The sequence below is a fragment of the Plectropomus leopardus genome, chromosome 8 (assembly GCF_008729295.1).
Source record: "Plectropomus leopardus isolate mb chromosome 8, YSFRI_Pleo_2.0, whole genome shotgun sequence".
NCBI classification, from domain to species: domain Eukaryota; kingdom Metazoa; phylum Chordata; class Actinopteri; order Perciformes; family Serranidae; genus Plectropomus; species Plectropomus leopardus.
In genome coordinates, this window is record NC_056470.1 from 17,487,688 (window position 1) to 17,506,456 (window position 18,769).

The following is an 18,769-nucleotide window of genomic DNA, read 5'->3' on the forward strand; positions in this document are numbered from 1 at the left end:
TTGCAGAAAGAAAACTAAGACAGAAATGAATGTTTGGATGATTTATTTCTCTTGCCACAGTTAGAACACCAATGTGACATTAGCCGTAACAGCATAGATCCAGAAGTGAAGGAGACTCGAGGTTGAGCTATAAAATTCACTCAAACTATCTCCAAAACCGTGCAACAAAATGACAGCAAAACACAGGCTGCTCAGACGATAATGTAAAAAAAAAAAGTAAAGAAAAAAGTCCTCCATATGGCCTGTCACTGTTTGCATTAAGGCACAAAACATAAATCGAATTCAGTGAGTTATGCCCACACATTATTAATAAAATTAGTTGTAAGCCCCGGTGAGCTGTAAAGCTAAGTAATCCACCATACTCCAGGTATGCTGAAGATACGTTATCTGCAATGGTCAAACTGAAGTTTCCCTAACTCTAATCTAAATCTTATCTAACGCAAAGGTTTCACATATTTAAGTAAATGAAAACCTGTTAATATCTGTTGCAGTAGAGTGACTTACTGTTTGACTACAACATGACTTTAAACAGGACATATACTTTAATACAGCTACATCTTTGGATAATTATTTTAGAGATCAAATGTACCTCTATATCCAAAGTTTCAAAGAAAGATTTTATCTCAGTAAAATCTGCTAACACCAACTGCATGTAAGAACAGTGGCGTGCAGGAGAAAGCTCTGTAAACCTCAGTAATAAAAGATAAAAAGACAGCAAGTCCTAACTGATCAGAGGACACTGCTTTACCAACAAAACAATGTATTCACTTGCATTTTCATAGTTGCACCAGAGCCCTTGAAATACTTAAAGTGTTTGAGTGTTTGAGTGCTCAGACAGACGTTTCTGGGCCTGGATGCATAGAAATTCTTCTCCTCTTCATTTCTTCTTCCCAGTGTACTCCTGCAGCACTAAAGTCGGCTGCATGCTCCCTGTATTCAGTGAGTTATTTGAATCACCAGTTACCACTATCCTACCTCCCTCAGTGAGGCTTCAGGTAGACCCTCAGCTCGCTCACATGGTTGTCCCGTAAGTCACTTGGAATGGATTACCTCAACAAACGCTACAAAGAAAGAAGTGCGTCAATCTGTTCACTCTTAGATGAGTTAGTATTTTTATTACTTCCAATAAATCTGAAAATTAAGGTGTTTCATCATCAGATATATTGATTCTCTTTGGTTAAGTTTCAACCACACTTGACAATATATTAAACCTGAGCCATTCTGTCTTTAGTCCTTGAGCCAGGCCAGTAGATTCAGACTGTCACAGGGGCGACATGCTCAGTGAAGTGATGTGAGGCAGAGCCACCTGCAAGGGTAAAAATCACAAAATGATTACGTAAATTCAAGTGACATCCTCTAAACGTTGGAGTCCGCCTCATCCAGTTTCTGTACGGAGGGAATCGAGGGGATTGGACGTCTCTTCCTTCTCACAGCCGGGTCGGGCTGGCCTGTTTCCTGTGTAGCCACGGCAGGGTCAGGAAGAGGAACGGGGATGGGACGTCTCTTTTTGACAGAGGTGACGCTGGCGGCGCGTTCGCTGAGGATGCCTTGAGCCACACTTTCCATGTCATTGACAGTTGTGTGCATAGCATCGGCCATCTCTTGTTTAGCCGCAGAAACAAAGCTGGGGTCTACGGCCAGGGAGGCCAGGCCGCCTTGTACTAGAGCCTGGAAGAGACAACAAGATACATGCGGTAACACTTCTTCTTATTGTTACTGATGATGCCGCAATTTTATACTTGACATTTTACATAATGTTAATGGTGTGTTGTTTTTTTTTTAACCCCACAGATGGCGGCATGCAGGCTCAGCTGTGGAACATTTGTAAACTACAGTGAGTATCTCTCTCAAAGAAATCTTAATCGCTAATCCAGCCTGAAATTGAAATATAATATCACAGCCCAGCTTTGATTCATGAAAGAAAGATTTTCTTACACTTACTACTGATGGTTTTCTAAAAAATATAATATAGAAATGGATTTGGCCTGTAAATGATAATCTGGTTTTTTTTATAGTTCTGTCCGAATCCAGACAGAGATGTAAAATCTCAAACCAAATTTCAGCAATCCAAAGTCCCAACCAAATTAAAACTAAACCTTAACTGTGTTTACTTTTAAGGAGAAATAAATCCAGAGGCGGGCAGTCAGATATTCTTTCTCACTTACCTCCTGAACGAGCTGGTCAGCTGCACTATGGTCATATTCGGGATCATAGGGAAACTGTAAAGAAAAGATATGCATCCGTACTTTGTTTATATGAGCTGTTCATAGTCATTTACACTGTCAGTCCTAGATAAAATGTTACCTGCGTTTTGTCTGTTCTCACTGTGAAGTTCCAGGAGCGCATGTTGTCTGAAAGAGGCAAAATAAAGACAGATGTAATGAATGATTATATGGAACATTTGAAATGATAGGTGCAATTCAAAAGGTGCATGTTACACCTTTGGTGCATTTGGGCTTTTAGTCTCAATTAAAGAATTGTTTATATTTTTACAGTCTTATTATCAGCTTGTCCAACATTTAAACTGACTGATATCCAAGGACCTCTTGACATACCTGGCTCTACATCCTCACTTGGATTGTAAAACTCTTCGGGGCTACCTTCTCTATCAAATGTAAATCTGAAAGACAAAAAAAGTGTCAACCATCAGACACGATCAACCTGAGCTTATGTCATCTGTTCTCCTTGATAGATGGGAATGTTTTTGGTACTCACTCTGCAAAGGCATTGTTGTTGGTGTTGTTCTTCGGAGCGGTTGCAGGGAAAAATTCAGTAGTGGGCATTAAGGCACCAGAGTCTGGTGGAGACTCGGGCTGGCTCTCAGAAAACTTCAGGGGCCGCTGATTGGTCATTTGCTGGGACTGAGTGTTGGTGGGCTCGGCAGAGAAAGTATCCATCCGGTTACCAAATAGACCGTGTGTACGCTGGAAATGAAGAGCAAGATGAGCACACTTGCATGTAGAATATCATATAAATATCAATATCAAATTGACAGTCACTCTGAACAATCTGTATTTTTCCCTTTTTTCTTAAGAATTCTACTATGTTGCAGTTGATAGTATTTCTCACCTGGTAGGGTGCCTCTTCTCCACCCTCCTCCATAGCTCTGTCCATCTCTTCCTCATTCTGCAGGTCTCCTGAAATGGCCCTGTGCATCTCTGGAGCAACTTCTTCATCGATACTCCTCAGGCCCGCCTAGATGAACATGGAGGATGAGGAAAAAGGAGCGCAAAAGTCACAGATCAGATATATCCAAGGTTACACCAAGTAAGTTGAGTTAATTGCATGTTGAAAAAATGTCATAGTATAGCATGTTGACCAAAAAAAAGAAAAAAAAGTTTGTGGTATAGTTATCCAAAATTGTCATAGTATAAGCCCCATAAAATAGCATGTCAAAAACAAGGCCAAAAATTACCAAAAACGTTATAATATAGTACAATGAAAAAATGGCTAATACAGCATAGTGTAGTATGACAAATCATCTCAAAAATGTCAAAACCGCTTATTATAGCTTGTAGAGACGCGACATAGTATAACATGTTGATAAAAGGGCCAAAAAAGGCCAAAAGATGTCATAATATAGCATGTCAAAAAAATGGCCAAAAACCGCATAGTGTAGTATGGCGTAAAAAGTCAAATTTCGAGATGTCCCAAAAATGGCTGAAAACCACTAATTATAGCTCAGAGAGAAGCCTCATAGGAAAGTGTTTCGGAAAGAGGGCCAAAAAAACCCCCAAAATGTCAGAATATGGTACGTTGAAAAAATGTATATAGTGTGCATAGTATGGCAAAAGATCTCAGATTTTGAAATGTTGCGAAGACGGTTGATAACACCTCAAAATAGTATAAAATAGTAGTATGTTACAGAAACAGTCAAAAACATCATAATGTAGAATGTTTAAAAACTGACCGAAGAGGCAAGGCTATAGCATGGCAAAAATGTCAAAATATGACATGTCCCAAAAACGTGTGGAAACACCTCAAAATAGCATAAAATAATGTGCTGAGACACGCCATAACATTGAAAGTTGCAAAAATACTCAGAAACACCATAAAATAGCATCTTCAAAAAATGACTGAAAAGGCAAGGCTATAGTATGGCAAAAATGTCAAAATATGACATGTCCCAAAACATCTGAAAACACCTCAAAACAGCATAAAATAGCGTGCTGAGACATTGCAGAGCAAAGAAAGTTGCAAAAATACTCAAAAACATCATAAAATAGCATGTTTGAAAAAATGACCGAAAAGGCAAGGCTATAGTATGGCAAAAATGTCAAAATATGACATGTCCCAAAAATGTCTGAAAACACCTCAAAACAGCATAAAATAGCGTGCTGAGACACGCCATAGCATTGAAAGTTGCAAAAATACTCAAAAACATCATAAAATAGCATGTTGAAAAAATGACCCAAAAGGCAAGGCTATAGTATGGCAAAAATGTCAAAATATGACATGTCCCAAAAACGTCTGAAAACACCTCAAAACAGCATAAAATAGCGTGCTGAGACATGCCAGAGCAAAGAAAGTTGCAAAAATACTCAAAAAACATCATAAAATAGCATGTTTGAAAAAAATGACCGAAAAGGCAAGGCTATAGTATGGCAAAAATGTCAAAATATGACATGTCCCAAAAATGTCTGAAAACACCTCAAAACAGCATAAAATAGCATGCTGAGACATGCCATAGCAAAGAAAGTTGCAAAAATACTCAAAAACATCATAAAATAGCATGTTGAAAAAATGACCGAAAAGGCAAGGCTATAGTATGGCAAAAATGTCAAAATATGACATGTCCCAAAAACGTGTGAAAAACACCTCAAAACAGCATAAAATAGCGTGCTGAGACACGCCAGAGCAAAGAAAGTTGCAAAAATACTCAAAAACATCATAAAATAGCATGTTGAAAAAATGACCGAAAAGGCAAGGCTATAGTATGGCAAAAATGTCAAAATATGACATGTCCCAAAAACATGGCTGAAAACACCTCAAAACAGCATAAAATAGCGTGCTGAGACATGCCAGAGCAAAGAAAGTTGCAAAAATACTCAAAAACATCATAAAATAGCATGTTGAAAAAATGACCGAAAAGGCAAGGCTATAGTATGGCAAAAATGTCAAAATATGACATGTCCCAAAAACGTCTGAAAACACCTCAAAACAGCATAAAATAGCGTGCTGAGACATGCCAGAGCAAAGAAAGTTGCAAAAATACTCAAAAACATCATAAAATAGCATGTTGAAAAAATGACCCAAAAGGCAAGGCTATAGTATGGCAAAAATGTCAAAATATGACATGTCCCAAAAATGTCTGAAAACACCTCAAAACAGCATAAAATAGCGTGCTGAGACATGCCATAGCATTGAAAGTTGCAAAAATACTCAAAAACATCATAAAATAGCATGTTGAAAAAATGACCGAAAAGCAAGGCTATAGTATGGCAAAAATGTCAAAATATGACATGTCCCAAAAACGTCTGAAAACACCTCAAAACAGCATAAAATAGCGTGCTGAGACACGCCATAGCATTGAAAGTTGCAAAAAATACTCAAAAACATCATAAAATAGCATGTTGAAAAAATGACCGAAAAAGGCAAGGCTATAGTATGGCAAAAATGTCAAAATATGACATGTCCCAAAAACATGTGAAAACACCTCAAAACAGCATAAAATAGCGTGCTGAGACATGCCAGAGCAAAGAAAGTTGCAAAAAATACTCAAAAACATCATAAAATAGCATGTTGAAAAAATGACCGAAAAGGCAAGGCTATAGTATGGCAAAAATGTCAAAATATGACATGTCCCAAAAAACGTCTGAAAACACCTCAAAACAGCATAAAATAGCGTGCTGAGACATGCCAGAGCAAAGAAAGTTGCAAAAATACTCAAAAACATCATAAAATAGCATGTTGAAAAAATGACCGAAAAGGCAAGGCTATAGTATGGCAAAAATGTCAAAATATGACATGTCCAAAAAACGTCTGAAAACACCTCAAAACAGCATAAAATAGCGTGCTGAGACACGCCAGAGCAAAGAAAGTTGCAAAAATACTCAAAAACATCATAAAATAGCATGTTGAAAAAATGACCCGAAAGGCAAGGCTATAGTATGGCAAAAATGTCAAAATATGACATGTCCCAAAAAAACAGTAAAAACACTCAAAACAGCATAAAATAGCGTGCTGAGACACGCCATAGCATTGAAAGTTGCAAAAATACTCAAAAACATCATAAAATAGCATGTTGAAAAAATGACCGAAAAGGCAAGGCTATAGTATGGCAAAAATGTCAAAATATGACATGTCCAAAAAAATGGCTGAAAACACCTCAAAACAGCATAAAATAGCGTGCTGAGACATGCCAGAGCAAAGAAAGTTGCAAAAATACTCAAAAAACATCATAAAATAGCATGTTGAAAAAATGACCGAAAAGGCAAGGCTATAGTATGGCAAAAATGTCAAAATATGACATGTCCCAAAAACAGTCTGAAAACACCTCAAAACAGCATAAAATAGCGTGCTGAGACATTGCCAGAGCAAAGAAAGTTGCAAAAATACTCAAAACATCATAAAATAGCATGTTGAAAAAAATGACCGAAAAGGCAAGGCTATAGTATGGCAAAAATGTCAAAATATGACATGTCCCAAAACATCTGAAAACACCTCAAAACAGCATAAAATAGCGTGCTGAGACATGCCATAGCAAAGAAAGTTGCAAAAATACTCAAAAACATCATAAATAGCATGTTGAAAAAAATGACCGAAAAGGCAAGGCTATAGTATGGCAAAAATGTCAAAATATGACATGTCCCAAAAACGTCTGAAAACACCTCAAAACAGCATAAAATAGCGTGCTGAGACATGCAGAGCAAAGAAAGTTGCAAAAATACTCAAAAACATCATAAAATAGCATGTTGAAAAAATGACCGAAAAGGCAAGGCTATAGTATGGCAAAAATGTCAAAAATATGACATGTCCCAAAAACGTCTGAAAACACCTCAAAACAGCATAAAATAGCGTGCTGAGACACGCCATAGCATTGAAAAGTTGCAAAATACTCAAAAACATCATAAAATAGCATGTTGAAAAAATGACCGAAAAAGGCAAGGCTATAGTATGGCAAAATGTCAAAATATGACATGTCCCAAAACATGGCTGAAAACACCTCAAAACAGCATAAAATAGCGTGCTGAGACACGCCATAGCAAAGAAAGTTGCAAAAATACTCAAAAACATCATAAAATAGCATGTTGAAAAAATGACCGAAAAGGCAAGGCTATAGTATGGCAAAAATGTCAAAATATGACATGTCCCAAAAACGTCTGAAAACACCTCAAAACAGCATAAAATAGCGTGCTGAGACATTGCCAGAGCAAAGAAAGTTGCAAAAATACTCAAAAACATCATAAAATAGCATGTTGAAAAAAATGACCGAAAAAGGCAAGGCTATAGTATGGCAAAAATGTCAAAATATGACATGTCCCAAAAACGTCTGAAAACACCTCAAAACAGCATAAAATAGCGTGCTGAGACACATGCAGAGCAAAGAAAGTTGCAAAAATACTCAAAAACATCATAAAATAGCATGTTGAAAAAATGACCGAAAAGGCAAGGCTATAGTATGGCAAAAATGTCAAAATATGACATGTCCCAAAAACGTCTGAAAACACCTCAAAACAGCATAAAATAGCGTGCTGAGACACGCCATAGCATTGAAAAGTTGCAAAAAAACTCAAAAACATCATAAAAATAGCATGTTGAAAAAATGACCGAAAAGGCAAGGCTATAGTATGGCAAAAATGTCAAAATATGACATGTCCCAAAAACAGCTGAAAACACCTCAAAACAGCATAAAATAGCGTGCTGAGACATGCCAGAGCAAAGAAAGTTGCAAAAATACTCAAAAACATCATAAAATAGCATGTTGAAAAAATGACCGAAAAGGCAAGGCTATAGTATGGCAAAAATGTCAAAATATGACATGTCCCAAAAACATCTGAAAACACCTCAAAACAGCATAAAATAGCGTGCTGAGACACGCCATAGCAAAGAAAGTTGCAAAAATACTCAAAAACATCATAAAATAGCATGTTGAAAAAATGACCGAAAAGGCAAGGCTATAGTATGGCAAAAATGTCAAAAATATGACATGTCCAAAAAACGGCTGAAAACACCTCAAAACAGCATAAAATAGCGTGCTGAGACATGCCAGAGCAAAGAAAGTTGCAAAAATACTCAAAAACATCATAAAATAGCATGTTGAAAAAATGACCGAAAAGGCAAGGCTATAGTATGGCAAAAATGTCAAAATATGACATGTCCCAAAAACATGGCTGAAAACACCTCAAAACAGCATAAAATAGCGTGCTGAGACACGCCAGAGCAAAGAAAGTTGCAAAAATACTCAAAAACATCATAAAATAGCATGTTGAAAAAATGACCGAAAAGGCAAGGCTATAGTATGGCAAAAATGTCAAAATATGACATGTCCCAAAAAACATGTGAAAAACACCTCAAAACAGCATAAAATAGCGTGCTGAGACATGCCAGAGCAAAGAAAGTTGCAAAAACACTCAAAAACATCATAAAATAGCATGTTGAAAAAATGACCGAAAAGGCAAGGCTATAGTATGGCAAAAATGTCAAAATATGACATGTCCCAAAAACGCTGAAAACACCTCAAAACAGCATAAAATAGCGTGCTGAGACACGCCAGAGCAAAGAAAGTTGCAAAAATACTCAAAAACATCATAAAATAGCATGTTGAAAAAATGACCGAAAAGGCAAGGCTATAGTATGGCAAAAATGTCAAAATATGACATGTCCCAAAAACATGGCTGAAAACACCTCAAAACAGCATAAAATAGCGTGCTGAGACATGCCAGAGCAAAGAAAGTTGCAAAAATACTCAAAAACATCATAAAATAGCATGTTGAAAAAATGACCCGAAAGGCAAGGCTATAGTATGGCAAAAATGTCAAAATATGACATGTCCAAAAAACGTCTGAAAAACACCCAAAAACAGCATAAAATAGCGTGCTGAGACACGCCATAGCATTGAAAGTTGCAAAAATACTCAAAAACATCATAAAATAGCATGTTGAAAAAAATGACCGAAAAAGGCAAGGCTATAGTATGGCAAAAATGTCAAAATATGACATGTCCCAAAAACGTCTGAAAACACCTCAAAACAGCATAAAATAGCGTGCTGAGACACACCATAGCAAAGAAAGTTGCAAAAATACTCAAAAACATCATAAAATAGCATGTTGAAAAAATGACCGAAAAGGCAAGGCTATAGTATGGCAAAAATGTCAAAATATGACATGTCCCAAAAAATCTGAAAACACCTCAAAACAGCATAAAAATAGCGTGCTGAGACACGCCATAGCAAAGAAAGTTGCAAAAATACTCAAAAACATCATAAAATAGCATGTTGAAAAAATGACCGAAAAGGCAAGGCTATAGTATGGCAAAAATGTCAAAATATGACATGTCCCAAAAACGGCTGAAAACACCTCAAAACAGCACATAAAATAGCGTGCTGAGACATGCCAGAGCAAAGAAAGTTGCAAAAATACTCAAAAACATCATAAAATAGCATGTTGAAAAAATGACCGAAAAGGCAAGGCTATAGTATGGCAAAAATGTCAAAATATGACATGTCCCAAAAACGCTGAAAACACCTCAAAACAGCATAAAAATAGCGTGCTGAGACATGCCATAGCAAAGAAAGTTGCAAAAATACTCAAAAACATCATAAAATAGCATGTTGAAAAAATGACCGAAAAGGCAAGGCTATAGTATGGCAAAAATGTCAAAATATGACATGTCCCAAAAACGGCTGAAAACACCTCAAAACAGCATAAAATAGCGTGCTGAGACACCATAGCAAAGAAAGTTGCAAAAATACTCAAAAACATCATAAAATAGCATGTTGAAAAAATGACCGAAAAGGCAAGGCTATAGTATGGCAAAAATGTCAAAATATGACATGTCCCAAAAAAATGGCTGAAAACACCTCAAAACAGCATAAAATAGCGTGCTGAGACATGCCAGAGCAAAGAAAGTTGCAAAAATACTCAAAAACATCATAAAATAGCATGTTGAAAAAAATGACCGAAAAGGCAAGGCTATAGTATGGCAAAAATGTCAAAATATGACATGTCCCAAAAAATGGCTGAAAAACACCTCAAAACAGCATAAAATAGCGTGCTGAGACACGCCATAGCAAAGAAAGTTGCAAAAATACTCAAAAACATCATAAAATAGCATGTTGAAAAAATGACCGAAAAGGCAAGGCTATAGTATGGCAAAAATGTCAAAATATGACATGTCCCAAAAACGTCTGAAAACACCTCAAAACAGCATAAAATAGCGTGCTGAGACACGCCAGAGCCAAAGAAAGTTGCAAAAATACTCAAAAACATCATAAAATAGCATGTTGAAAAAATGACAGAAAAGGCAAGGCTATAGTATGGCAAAAATGTCAAAATATGACATGTCCCAAATACATCTGAAAACACCTCAAAACAGCATAAAATAGCGTGCTGAGACATTGCAGAGCAAAGAAAGTTGCAAAAATACTCAAAAACATCATAAAATAGCCATGTTGAAAAAATGACCGAAAAGGCAAGGCTATAGTATGGCAAAAATGTCAAAATATGACATGTCCCAAAAACGTCTGAAAACACCTCAAAACAGCATAAAATAGCGTGCTGAGACACGGCCAGAGCATTGAAAAACTGCAAAAAATACTCAAAAACATCATAAAATAGCATGTTGAAAAAATGATCGAAAAGGCAAGGCTATAGTATGGCAAAAATGTCAAAATATGACATGTCCCAAAAACGTCTGAAAACACCTCAAAACAGCATAAAATAGCGTGCTGAGACACGCCATAGCAAAGAAAGTTGAAAAAATATTCAAAAACATCATAAAAATAGCATGTTTGAAAAAATGACCAAAAAGGCAAGGTTATAGTATGACAAAAAATGTCTTAATATGATATGTTCCTCAAAGGGCCTGAAAACACCTTAAAACTGGATAAAATAGCGTGCTCAATACCGTAATAGTATTGTATGTTACAAAAACAGCTAAAAACACCATGATATAGGATGTTGAAAAAATGACCAAATAGGCAAGGCTATACTGCGGCAAAAAATGCCAAAACATGACATGTCCTGAAAATGGACGAAAACAGCTTCCTATAGCCTCTAGAGACATGTCATAGTTTAGCATGTCAAAAAAAGGCTACAAAAGACCAAAAACATCATGAAATGGCACTTTGAAAAAATGGCCGAAAACTGCATACCATAGTATGGCAAAAAAATCTCAAATATTGACATCCCAAAATTGTCAGAAATTTATAATTTGTTGAGATACGCCATAGTATAGCATGTCGAAAAAAGGGCCATAACATACCAAAAAGGTCATAATTTAGCAAGTTGAAAAGATGGCTGAAAACTGCATAGTATAGTTTGGTGAAAAAGGTCAAATTATGACCTATTCCCACAAATGGTTGAAAACCACTTATCATAGCTCGCAGAGAGGCATCATAGTATAGCATGTCAAAAAAGGGACAAAAAAGACCAAAAACTAATTGTAATAATAATATAGCATATCGAAAAAATGGCCCAAAACTGCGTAGTATAGTATGGTGAAAAATGTCCAATCTTGACGTGTGCCAAAAATGGTTTAAAACAGCTTTATATAGCTCGTAGAGAAGCTTCATTGTATAGCATGTCAAAAAAAAGGACAAAAAAGACCAAAACCGTCATAATATAGCGTGTCGATAAAATGGATGAAAACGACACCGTATAGTATAGTGATGTTTTTGGCCTTTTTTTCATAGTATTCTATGCCACCAAACGAGAAAATAAAGTCATAGTAATCAGGAAAGCAGATCAACATACACACTGAATGATTCACACATGGCAATATATAGCAACAGATAGCAAAATGAACACATGGCAGCCCACAGACGTAAACACTACGAAAAGTCTTCGCGTACAAATTCATTAAATTATCCGAGCTCACAACAGTGTCAGTGACACATTGTTCAGAGGTGCCATAGCAGATAGAAAACACTTCTCTTTTTTAGAATCCCATATTTTAAACCAGAGTAACGCAGGTGTTTTGTATGCCACAAAAAAAGTGATCGTATTATATAATGCTATAAAAAATGTCATATGCAGTGTCTAGCATAAAACCTCATTGAATAAAATTACATATTGAAAACAAAAACAGTCTCTTTCAGTACTTTTAAAAAGCCTTGATTAATTTAACATTTTTTAATACTTTTTAAGAACCCACAGTCTCCACAATTTTTGGAGACTGGGTTCCATTCTGAAAAATGTTTTTTTTTTCAGTTATTTTGCTGTAACTTCCTGTCTGACGTTTTTAACATTATTATACTAATGTGATTTTGATTTCATATTGACTGCTCACCTGGATCTCTGGGCCTGAGGCATTCTTCTTCGTGGGCCGGTATCCATAGTATTCCTCCTGACGCTTCAAGAACTTACGGAAATGGTCTTGGAGCAGGAACGTGGAGTAGAATTTCCCCACTGTCACCTCATCATCTGTAACCAGATAATTCACAGTAAATCACAGTAAATGTCAGAAAAAAACTGAACTCAAGGTGAAATTGAACAAATTCTACTCATGTTGATAGACTCACCTCCTATTGGGGGGATGACCTGGTCTAACAGTTTCATACTGGTGCGTTTCCAGATTGATTTTATGATGGCTCTTAGCTCCTCATTGGCCTGCTCAAAGTTTCCTGTTCAGACCATAAAACATTAAATGGGACTATAGTATATACATCAAGTTGAAGGAAACAGTGTAATTTTTGATCCTCGGTACCTTCTGTTTTGATCTTGAGTGCAGTCCTGACCAGAGCAAAGAGTGTGGCATTGAAGGTGACGGTGCCATCACTGTTGAGAGGCATGTTCATGCCAACTAAGCGCTGCGGACAGGAAGTTGAGAGAATTTGAGGAACAGGAATAGAACAATCAAATAAAATAAACTTTTCAAATAAATATTTATTAAAATAAATGTTTTTTTTCCCTTTTTAAAGTTTTAGTAATTATCATCATCATTAATGTTATATGATTTGGGGTGGAAGAGGGAGGCTGGACAGGTCATTGATGAGTGGGAAATCGTATACATCAATTTTCAAACTCTGATGCTGTCACAATATTCTGCATATTTTCAATCAATCAAAACAATGTGGGAAAAACCACTAAACACTTTTTAACACTACCTATGCAAACTTATTAAATGATCTATTATCAGTTTTTTAATACTTTATATTAATTCAGTTTAACATGTCATCTTTATTGAAAGCAAAGAAGATATGTTATTTACGCATTTGGTTGACCTTGTATTTTGGTTTGTTGACTGGTAAGTCTTAAATCCACAAATTGTTAATGTGAAATGCATCATCAGAATTCACCAGCAAAAGAGTGGGAAGCGATTGTGGCACAGAGGGGAGCCAAACGCTGTTTATCTGCACACACTGTGATTACACAGAGCTGGTTGAAAATCAACAAGGTTTCCCTTTACTGTTAACGTTCAACATACATAAAACCCTTTCAGCTGCCTGCCAGATAAGTTATATCAGTATATGCATTTACCACATGGCCTTTGACCCTGTTCATGACTGTACTGTAAGTACCTTGCAGGCAGCACGATGAGGACAGAACTTGCCAAAGCCCAATGGAGGCTGGAGGCGTCGCAGCAGCGTCACCACGTCCAGATGTTTAATTCTGCCCCTGTTAGATCAGAGATACATTTTTTTAAGGGGAACAAGAACCTGAACCTATTTATTTACCAAAATATGTGCAATATTTTGGTACAGGGCATTGTGTAATATGTGCGTGTGTGCAGTTACTATGTGTAGGGCATTTGTGCAATAATCTTGTATAGCACTTTAGTGTAGTTATCATAGGTAAAGCATCCATGCAATTCAGGGCATTGTGCAATACTCTTTGGATGTATGGACTTTTGGGGATAGTGTGTGTTAACTGTAGTTTGATTGTATGTGTGTGTGATCGTGTCGCCTGTGTTCTCGTCTCATTGTATGGATCCAAGGAGGATACTGTGTGTTAATTGTAGTCCGACTGTATATTTGTGTGGCCTGGGTCTCTCAGGCCTGGGTCTCTCAGGCCCTTTATTGTCTCCTAAGGGAGACAATAAAGGGCTAATCTCGTCTTATCTTATCTTACCTTACCTTACCTTATTTCTTAATAGGTTAGATAAAGTTTCATGAGTGGTGCTTACGTGGCCTCAGGGTCATATTCAGCCCAGATCTTCTTGAACTCGTCCAGATGGTGTGGACCAAGCAGAGACCAATCACGGGTCAAGTAGTCAAAGTTGTCCATGATGACAGCCACAAACAGGTTGAGGATCTGAAGCAGAAAAAAGCAGACTTATTTAGACAGTTTAACATTTTATCATAATGCGACTGTCAAAATATAAGAACAGATATAAATATGGGTAAGAGTTAAATATTGACTTTCTGCTGCTGCTCACCAGGAAGGCACAGAGACAATAGAAGCTGAGGAAGTAGAAGACAGCAAAGTTGGACCCGCAGGTGTACTCCTCTCCTGGAAGGAAGTCAGACTTGGGGTCGCACTTCTTTCCATACATTGAAGCCATCATGACTTCCTGCCAAGCCTCTCCAGTAGCACACCTGGATTTAGAAACAACAGAGAGATCTGTGCTTAGTTTTGACTTTGTAACCAATGAGCTTTTAACCAATGATCCTGGCTGGGAGGACTCACCGGAATAACATCAGAACAGCCTGAGGGAATGTCTGGAAGTTGTTGTTGCGGTTGATTTGAGTGCCATCCACTAAGGCTACTTTTCCAAAGATCTGAAGGGTTGTTACAATTACAGTTGAATACAGAGACTTGTCTTAGTGGAATTTAGTCAGGCAAGCAATCAACAAAGGCTTACAATGTTTTCACCCAGAAAATAAAAATAGGGGACTTGAGTACCTGCATCCCGATGACAGCGTAGATAAAGAAGAGCATCACAATGAGCAAAGCTACATGAGGGAGAGCCTGTAGACACAAACAGTCAGGTCATTGAAAGTGTGATAAAAGTGGAGATTGAAATTTAAAATGATGATAACCACACTGCGACAGACCTGGAAGGACTTGATGAAGGTCCACAGCAGGTTACGGATGCCCTCAGAACGGTTCAGTAATTTAACCAGACGCATGACACGGAAGAGTCGGAAAAACGTGATGGAAACGGAGGCATTTTCAGACGCCTAGGGACAAAAAAGAAGTGGAGGATTTGAAAGGGAGGAAAACATAAACAAAGAAAAATAATGCTGGTTTTAAATTTAATTTAGGCTTACCGCAATTGCTTGCATAGGATTTGTCTCCTGCACAATACAGATGAAAGACAACATACTGTAGTTACATGAGTTATTTTCAATAGAGGTTAAGTAATAAAAAGCACATAAAAGAAATCCCATTAACCTGATAAAACTGGTTGATGGGAAATTTCACCCGAAGATTAAAATTACATATTTTTCTTCTTATCTGTAGTGCTTTTTATAAATGTAGATTGTTTTGGTGTGAGTTACCTAGTGTTGGAGATATCAGCTGTAGAGATGTCTGACAAGACTACACGTGCCTTGTGACATCAACATGCAAAAAATTTTTAAAAAATAAATAAATTAAAAAGTGAAAAAAATAAAATTGAAAAACAGCAATGTCCGCTTCCAGAAATCACAAGACTAAAGATAACCCTGATCTTTTAGGAATTTTTTGTTTTCTCCCTAATAACGCAGGCCACCAGTATCAGCTGTGCATTTACTCATTGATGAAAGGCTTGTGCTAATGACAACGCAAAATGTAAACATTAACAGCGTCCTCTTGGCTGAGCTGTAACATTAACTAGATTAGCTAGCTAATTCGGTAGAAAGGAAATAGTTACTACATGGAAACTGCTCTCAATAAAGTCTGTGGATTATTATGAATAAGTCGAGTGCCATCTAGTTTAATTAGCCTATATTCCACAGAAGGCAGACATCTCTGTGGCTGATATCTCCAACAGTCAGCAACTCATACCAAAAATATCTAAATTGATAAATAGCACTACAGATAAGAATAAGCATGTGCATTTTTAATTTTGGGGTAAACTGTTCCTTTAAGGTATGACTTAAAATCACAAATCAGGGTTTATATTAGAGACATTTACTCCTTTGATGTTACAAAGCCTCCAGATCTTAGTTGCAGAAAACTAGAGGAACAACTACAATTTGTAACTCATGCAAAATAAACAAAGACAAATTTACAGTTTCCAATCAGTCAAGCCACCATTCATACTTTCTGTGCTGATATATTCAGTGTTGAGCCCTGAGTATCAACTATTTGAGCCATACTAGAACACAATATATCAGACACCTTGAGATGTAATCTTACATTTGCTCTGTAAGATTATACAGACAGCAGAAATGCATTTATTTCACCAGCAGATTGAGCCGCACACAGTTCAGTACAGCAGCATTACAGTTTAGTAGGGAACATGGTGGAGTGTTCACACAGCAAGGCTCATGCAGCAACGCAGTGCAAGTGAAGATCAGATATTTACAGCACAGCCATGGAGACAGTATAGTCCTCCACTGGCGGCCAGGGCGGTCTGTGGATAGACAAGTGAGGACAGGAGTGAGGTGCATGGAGGACAGAGACATTGAGAGTGAAAATAAGCAAAAGAAGAGAAAGAAAAGGAGGAATAGGAGTTACAGAAGAAAAGGCAGGATGTGAAATTGGATAGAGAAAACAAACTGCCACAGGCTTGTGTTTGTGGATGAAAAAGGGGAGGACAGTGCAGTGCAACAGTGGAGAGAAACAGTAGTGACTAGCCAAATAAGACATTGGGTTTGTGTAGCATAACCACATAAATTAACACTAAAATTTACTGAAATTGTGCTCTTTTTTAAATTAAAGTGCTCAGAAAACACACAAACATCAAATATCAGGAAAAATTGTAATGGATAATTGGGGGAATAATAGAGAGTTTGATGGTTTGGTGATGGAAATGGCGATGCTTCTGAAGTTGCACTAAGCACTGAAAGTTGGAGTAGGAATGGCCATCAACAGTACTGACCACATCCTGTGTGCTAGTTCTGCTGGTACCAATCAGCTCTTGGGCCACATTAATATGTGTCTGTGTCAGAGCATTGAATAAAAACATGAAGTCATTTAAAATCAAATCATACTTGACTGGGAACATCTCATTATAAAAAGACTCCAGGGACTTTCTAATACAGCAACCACAGCATCTGAAAACCGTGGAATTCATTAGAACAGATTAAAAAATATATCATTCATACTCACATCGACTTCGCTCAGGATGACGTCAACAACACTACCGACAACGATGATGAAGTCAAAGACGTTCCAGGGGTCTCCAAAGTAGCCCTGCACAGACAGTTAAAGCATTAGTGACTCACTAGGACACTGAATGTGTGGATAACCATTTTAACCACAGAGCATCAAGCCGTTACCCTCGCTTTGAAGGCCATGAGCTTGAGAATCATCTCCACAGTGAAGAGCACAGTGAAGATCAGGTTCAGAGTGTCTGACAGCTTGGTCACATGGTCCGACTGGTTGCAGTGCTGTTAAAGGGGAAAGCAAATCTCAGCATGTCACAAACTATTAATTTGATGTAGTATTATACAAAAAATGTAGTTTTATGAATGATGATAACATATAACTTAAAGTAAATGCTAAGATTAATAATTATCGTAAAACTTTAAAAATTGGATCTCATCCCCTCAGTGTATCATCTGGTCCTCTTTTACCACAGTTATATAAACAGTATTGTTTTCTGAAAATTTAGAGGCAACGTTTTTTTAAATGAACTTACACAAAAATATATAGGGCACCCTGCATTAATGTGCTCTTAATCCCCCCAATATTAATTAGTCTGGAATTTTGTGGGACAATTGTAATGTCCCATATTCTAATTTTCAAGTTTTCTATTTGCTCATTAACTAAATGTTGTAACCAACACTGACCACCTCAGATTTTGGCACCACAATACATACACACATCTAAAGACACTCAATATTGACACTGAATATTTCTGTCAGCACCTTCATTACAATATCAATAATTTTAGGTTGCAACATGACCTTAATTTACATACCTGCATCCCCAGACACAAGGTGTTAAGCATAATTAGGAAGAACATGAGGTATTCAAAGTAGCAGGAGGTGACGATGTACCAGACTCTGTACTGGTACGGGTTTTTGGGGATGTAGCACCTCAGAGGTCGGGCTTTCAGGGCGTACTGCACACATTGACGCTACAGGGGAAGCAGAAGGTGGATAAAAGAAAAAATGATTCAACACTTGATGTTTTAGATTTTACTGGGAGTAATTGAACTCTCTCACAGTCTTAATTTTTTATCTCTGAGTGTCTAAGCGTACCTGGTTCTTGTCCAGCTCACAGTCCTTATACTCCTCCTCACCCTGCTCCTGGAAAGTGACAATGACAAAGCCTACAAAGATGTTCATCATGAAGAAGGCGATGAGGATGATGTAGATGATGAAGAAGATGGAGACATCCACGCGATTATTAAAGACAGGGCCCTGGTCTTCTTCAGCTGAATCAATGGCTCTGTATAACAGTCTGGGAACAAATAGAGTGATGTTCACAGTCGAGGGGGAAATTGGCAGGACACAGATCAAAGATCATAGATACCGCAAGGCTAATTTGTATGGATGAAATGTATAATTCAG

General features: G+C 37.3%; 1 protein-coding gene across 2 annotated transcripts in view; it reads right to left on the reverse strand.

Moving 5' to 3' along the window:
• Window positions 1-26: 26 nt before the first annotated feature.
• Window positions 27-18,769, reverse strand: part of LOC121946489 (dihydropyridine-sensitive L-type skeletal muscle calcium channel subunit alpha-1-like) — a 33,106-nt gene continuing 14,363 nt past the window's right edge. For both annotated transcript variants that reach the window (XM_042491070.1, XM_042491071.1), the window contains 21 exons: window positions 18,458-18,659; window positions 18,175-18,333; window positions 17,531-17,641; window positions 17,361-17,444; window positions 16,615-16,662; window positions 15,374-15,400; window positions 15,158-15,283; window positions 15,006-15,071; window positions 14,790-14,881; window positions 14,539-14,698; window positions 14,287-14,414; window positions 13,682-13,778; window positions 12,868-12,970; window positions 12,683-12,784; window positions 12,451-12,584; window positions 3,070-3,195; window positions 2,716-2,924; window positions 2,556-2,620; window positions 2,305-2,351; window positions 2,166-2,219; window positions 27-1,668 (listed from right to left, as the gene is read on the reverse strand). In XM_042491070.1, the coding sequence (XP_042347004.1) occupies window positions 1,357-1,668; window positions 2,166-2,219; window positions 2,305-2,351; window positions 2,556-2,620; window positions 2,716-2,924; window positions 3,070-3,195; window positions 12,451-12,584; window positions 12,683-12,784; window positions 12,868-12,970; window positions 13,682-13,778; window positions 14,287-14,414; window positions 14,539-14,698; window positions 14,790-14,881; window positions 15,006-15,071; window positions 15,158-15,283; window positions 15,374-15,400; window positions 16,615-16,662; window positions 17,361-17,444; window positions 17,531-17,641; window positions 18,175-18,333; window positions 18,458-18,659 (2,452 nt within the window). In that variant the 3' untranslated portion in view covers window positions 27-1,356. The remainder of the gene's footprint in view (window positions 1,669-2,165; window positions 2,220-2,304; window positions 2,352-2,555; window positions 2,621-2,715; window positions 2,925-3,069; window positions 3,196-12,450; window positions 12,585-12,682; window positions 12,785-12,867; window positions 12,971-13,681; window positions 13,779-14,286; window positions 14,415-14,538; window positions 14,699-14,789; window positions 14,882-15,005; window positions 15,072-15,157; window positions 15,284-15,373; window positions 15,401-16,614; window positions 16,663-17,360; window positions 17,445-17,530; window positions 17,642-18,174; window positions 18,334-18,457; window positions 18,660-18,769) is intronic.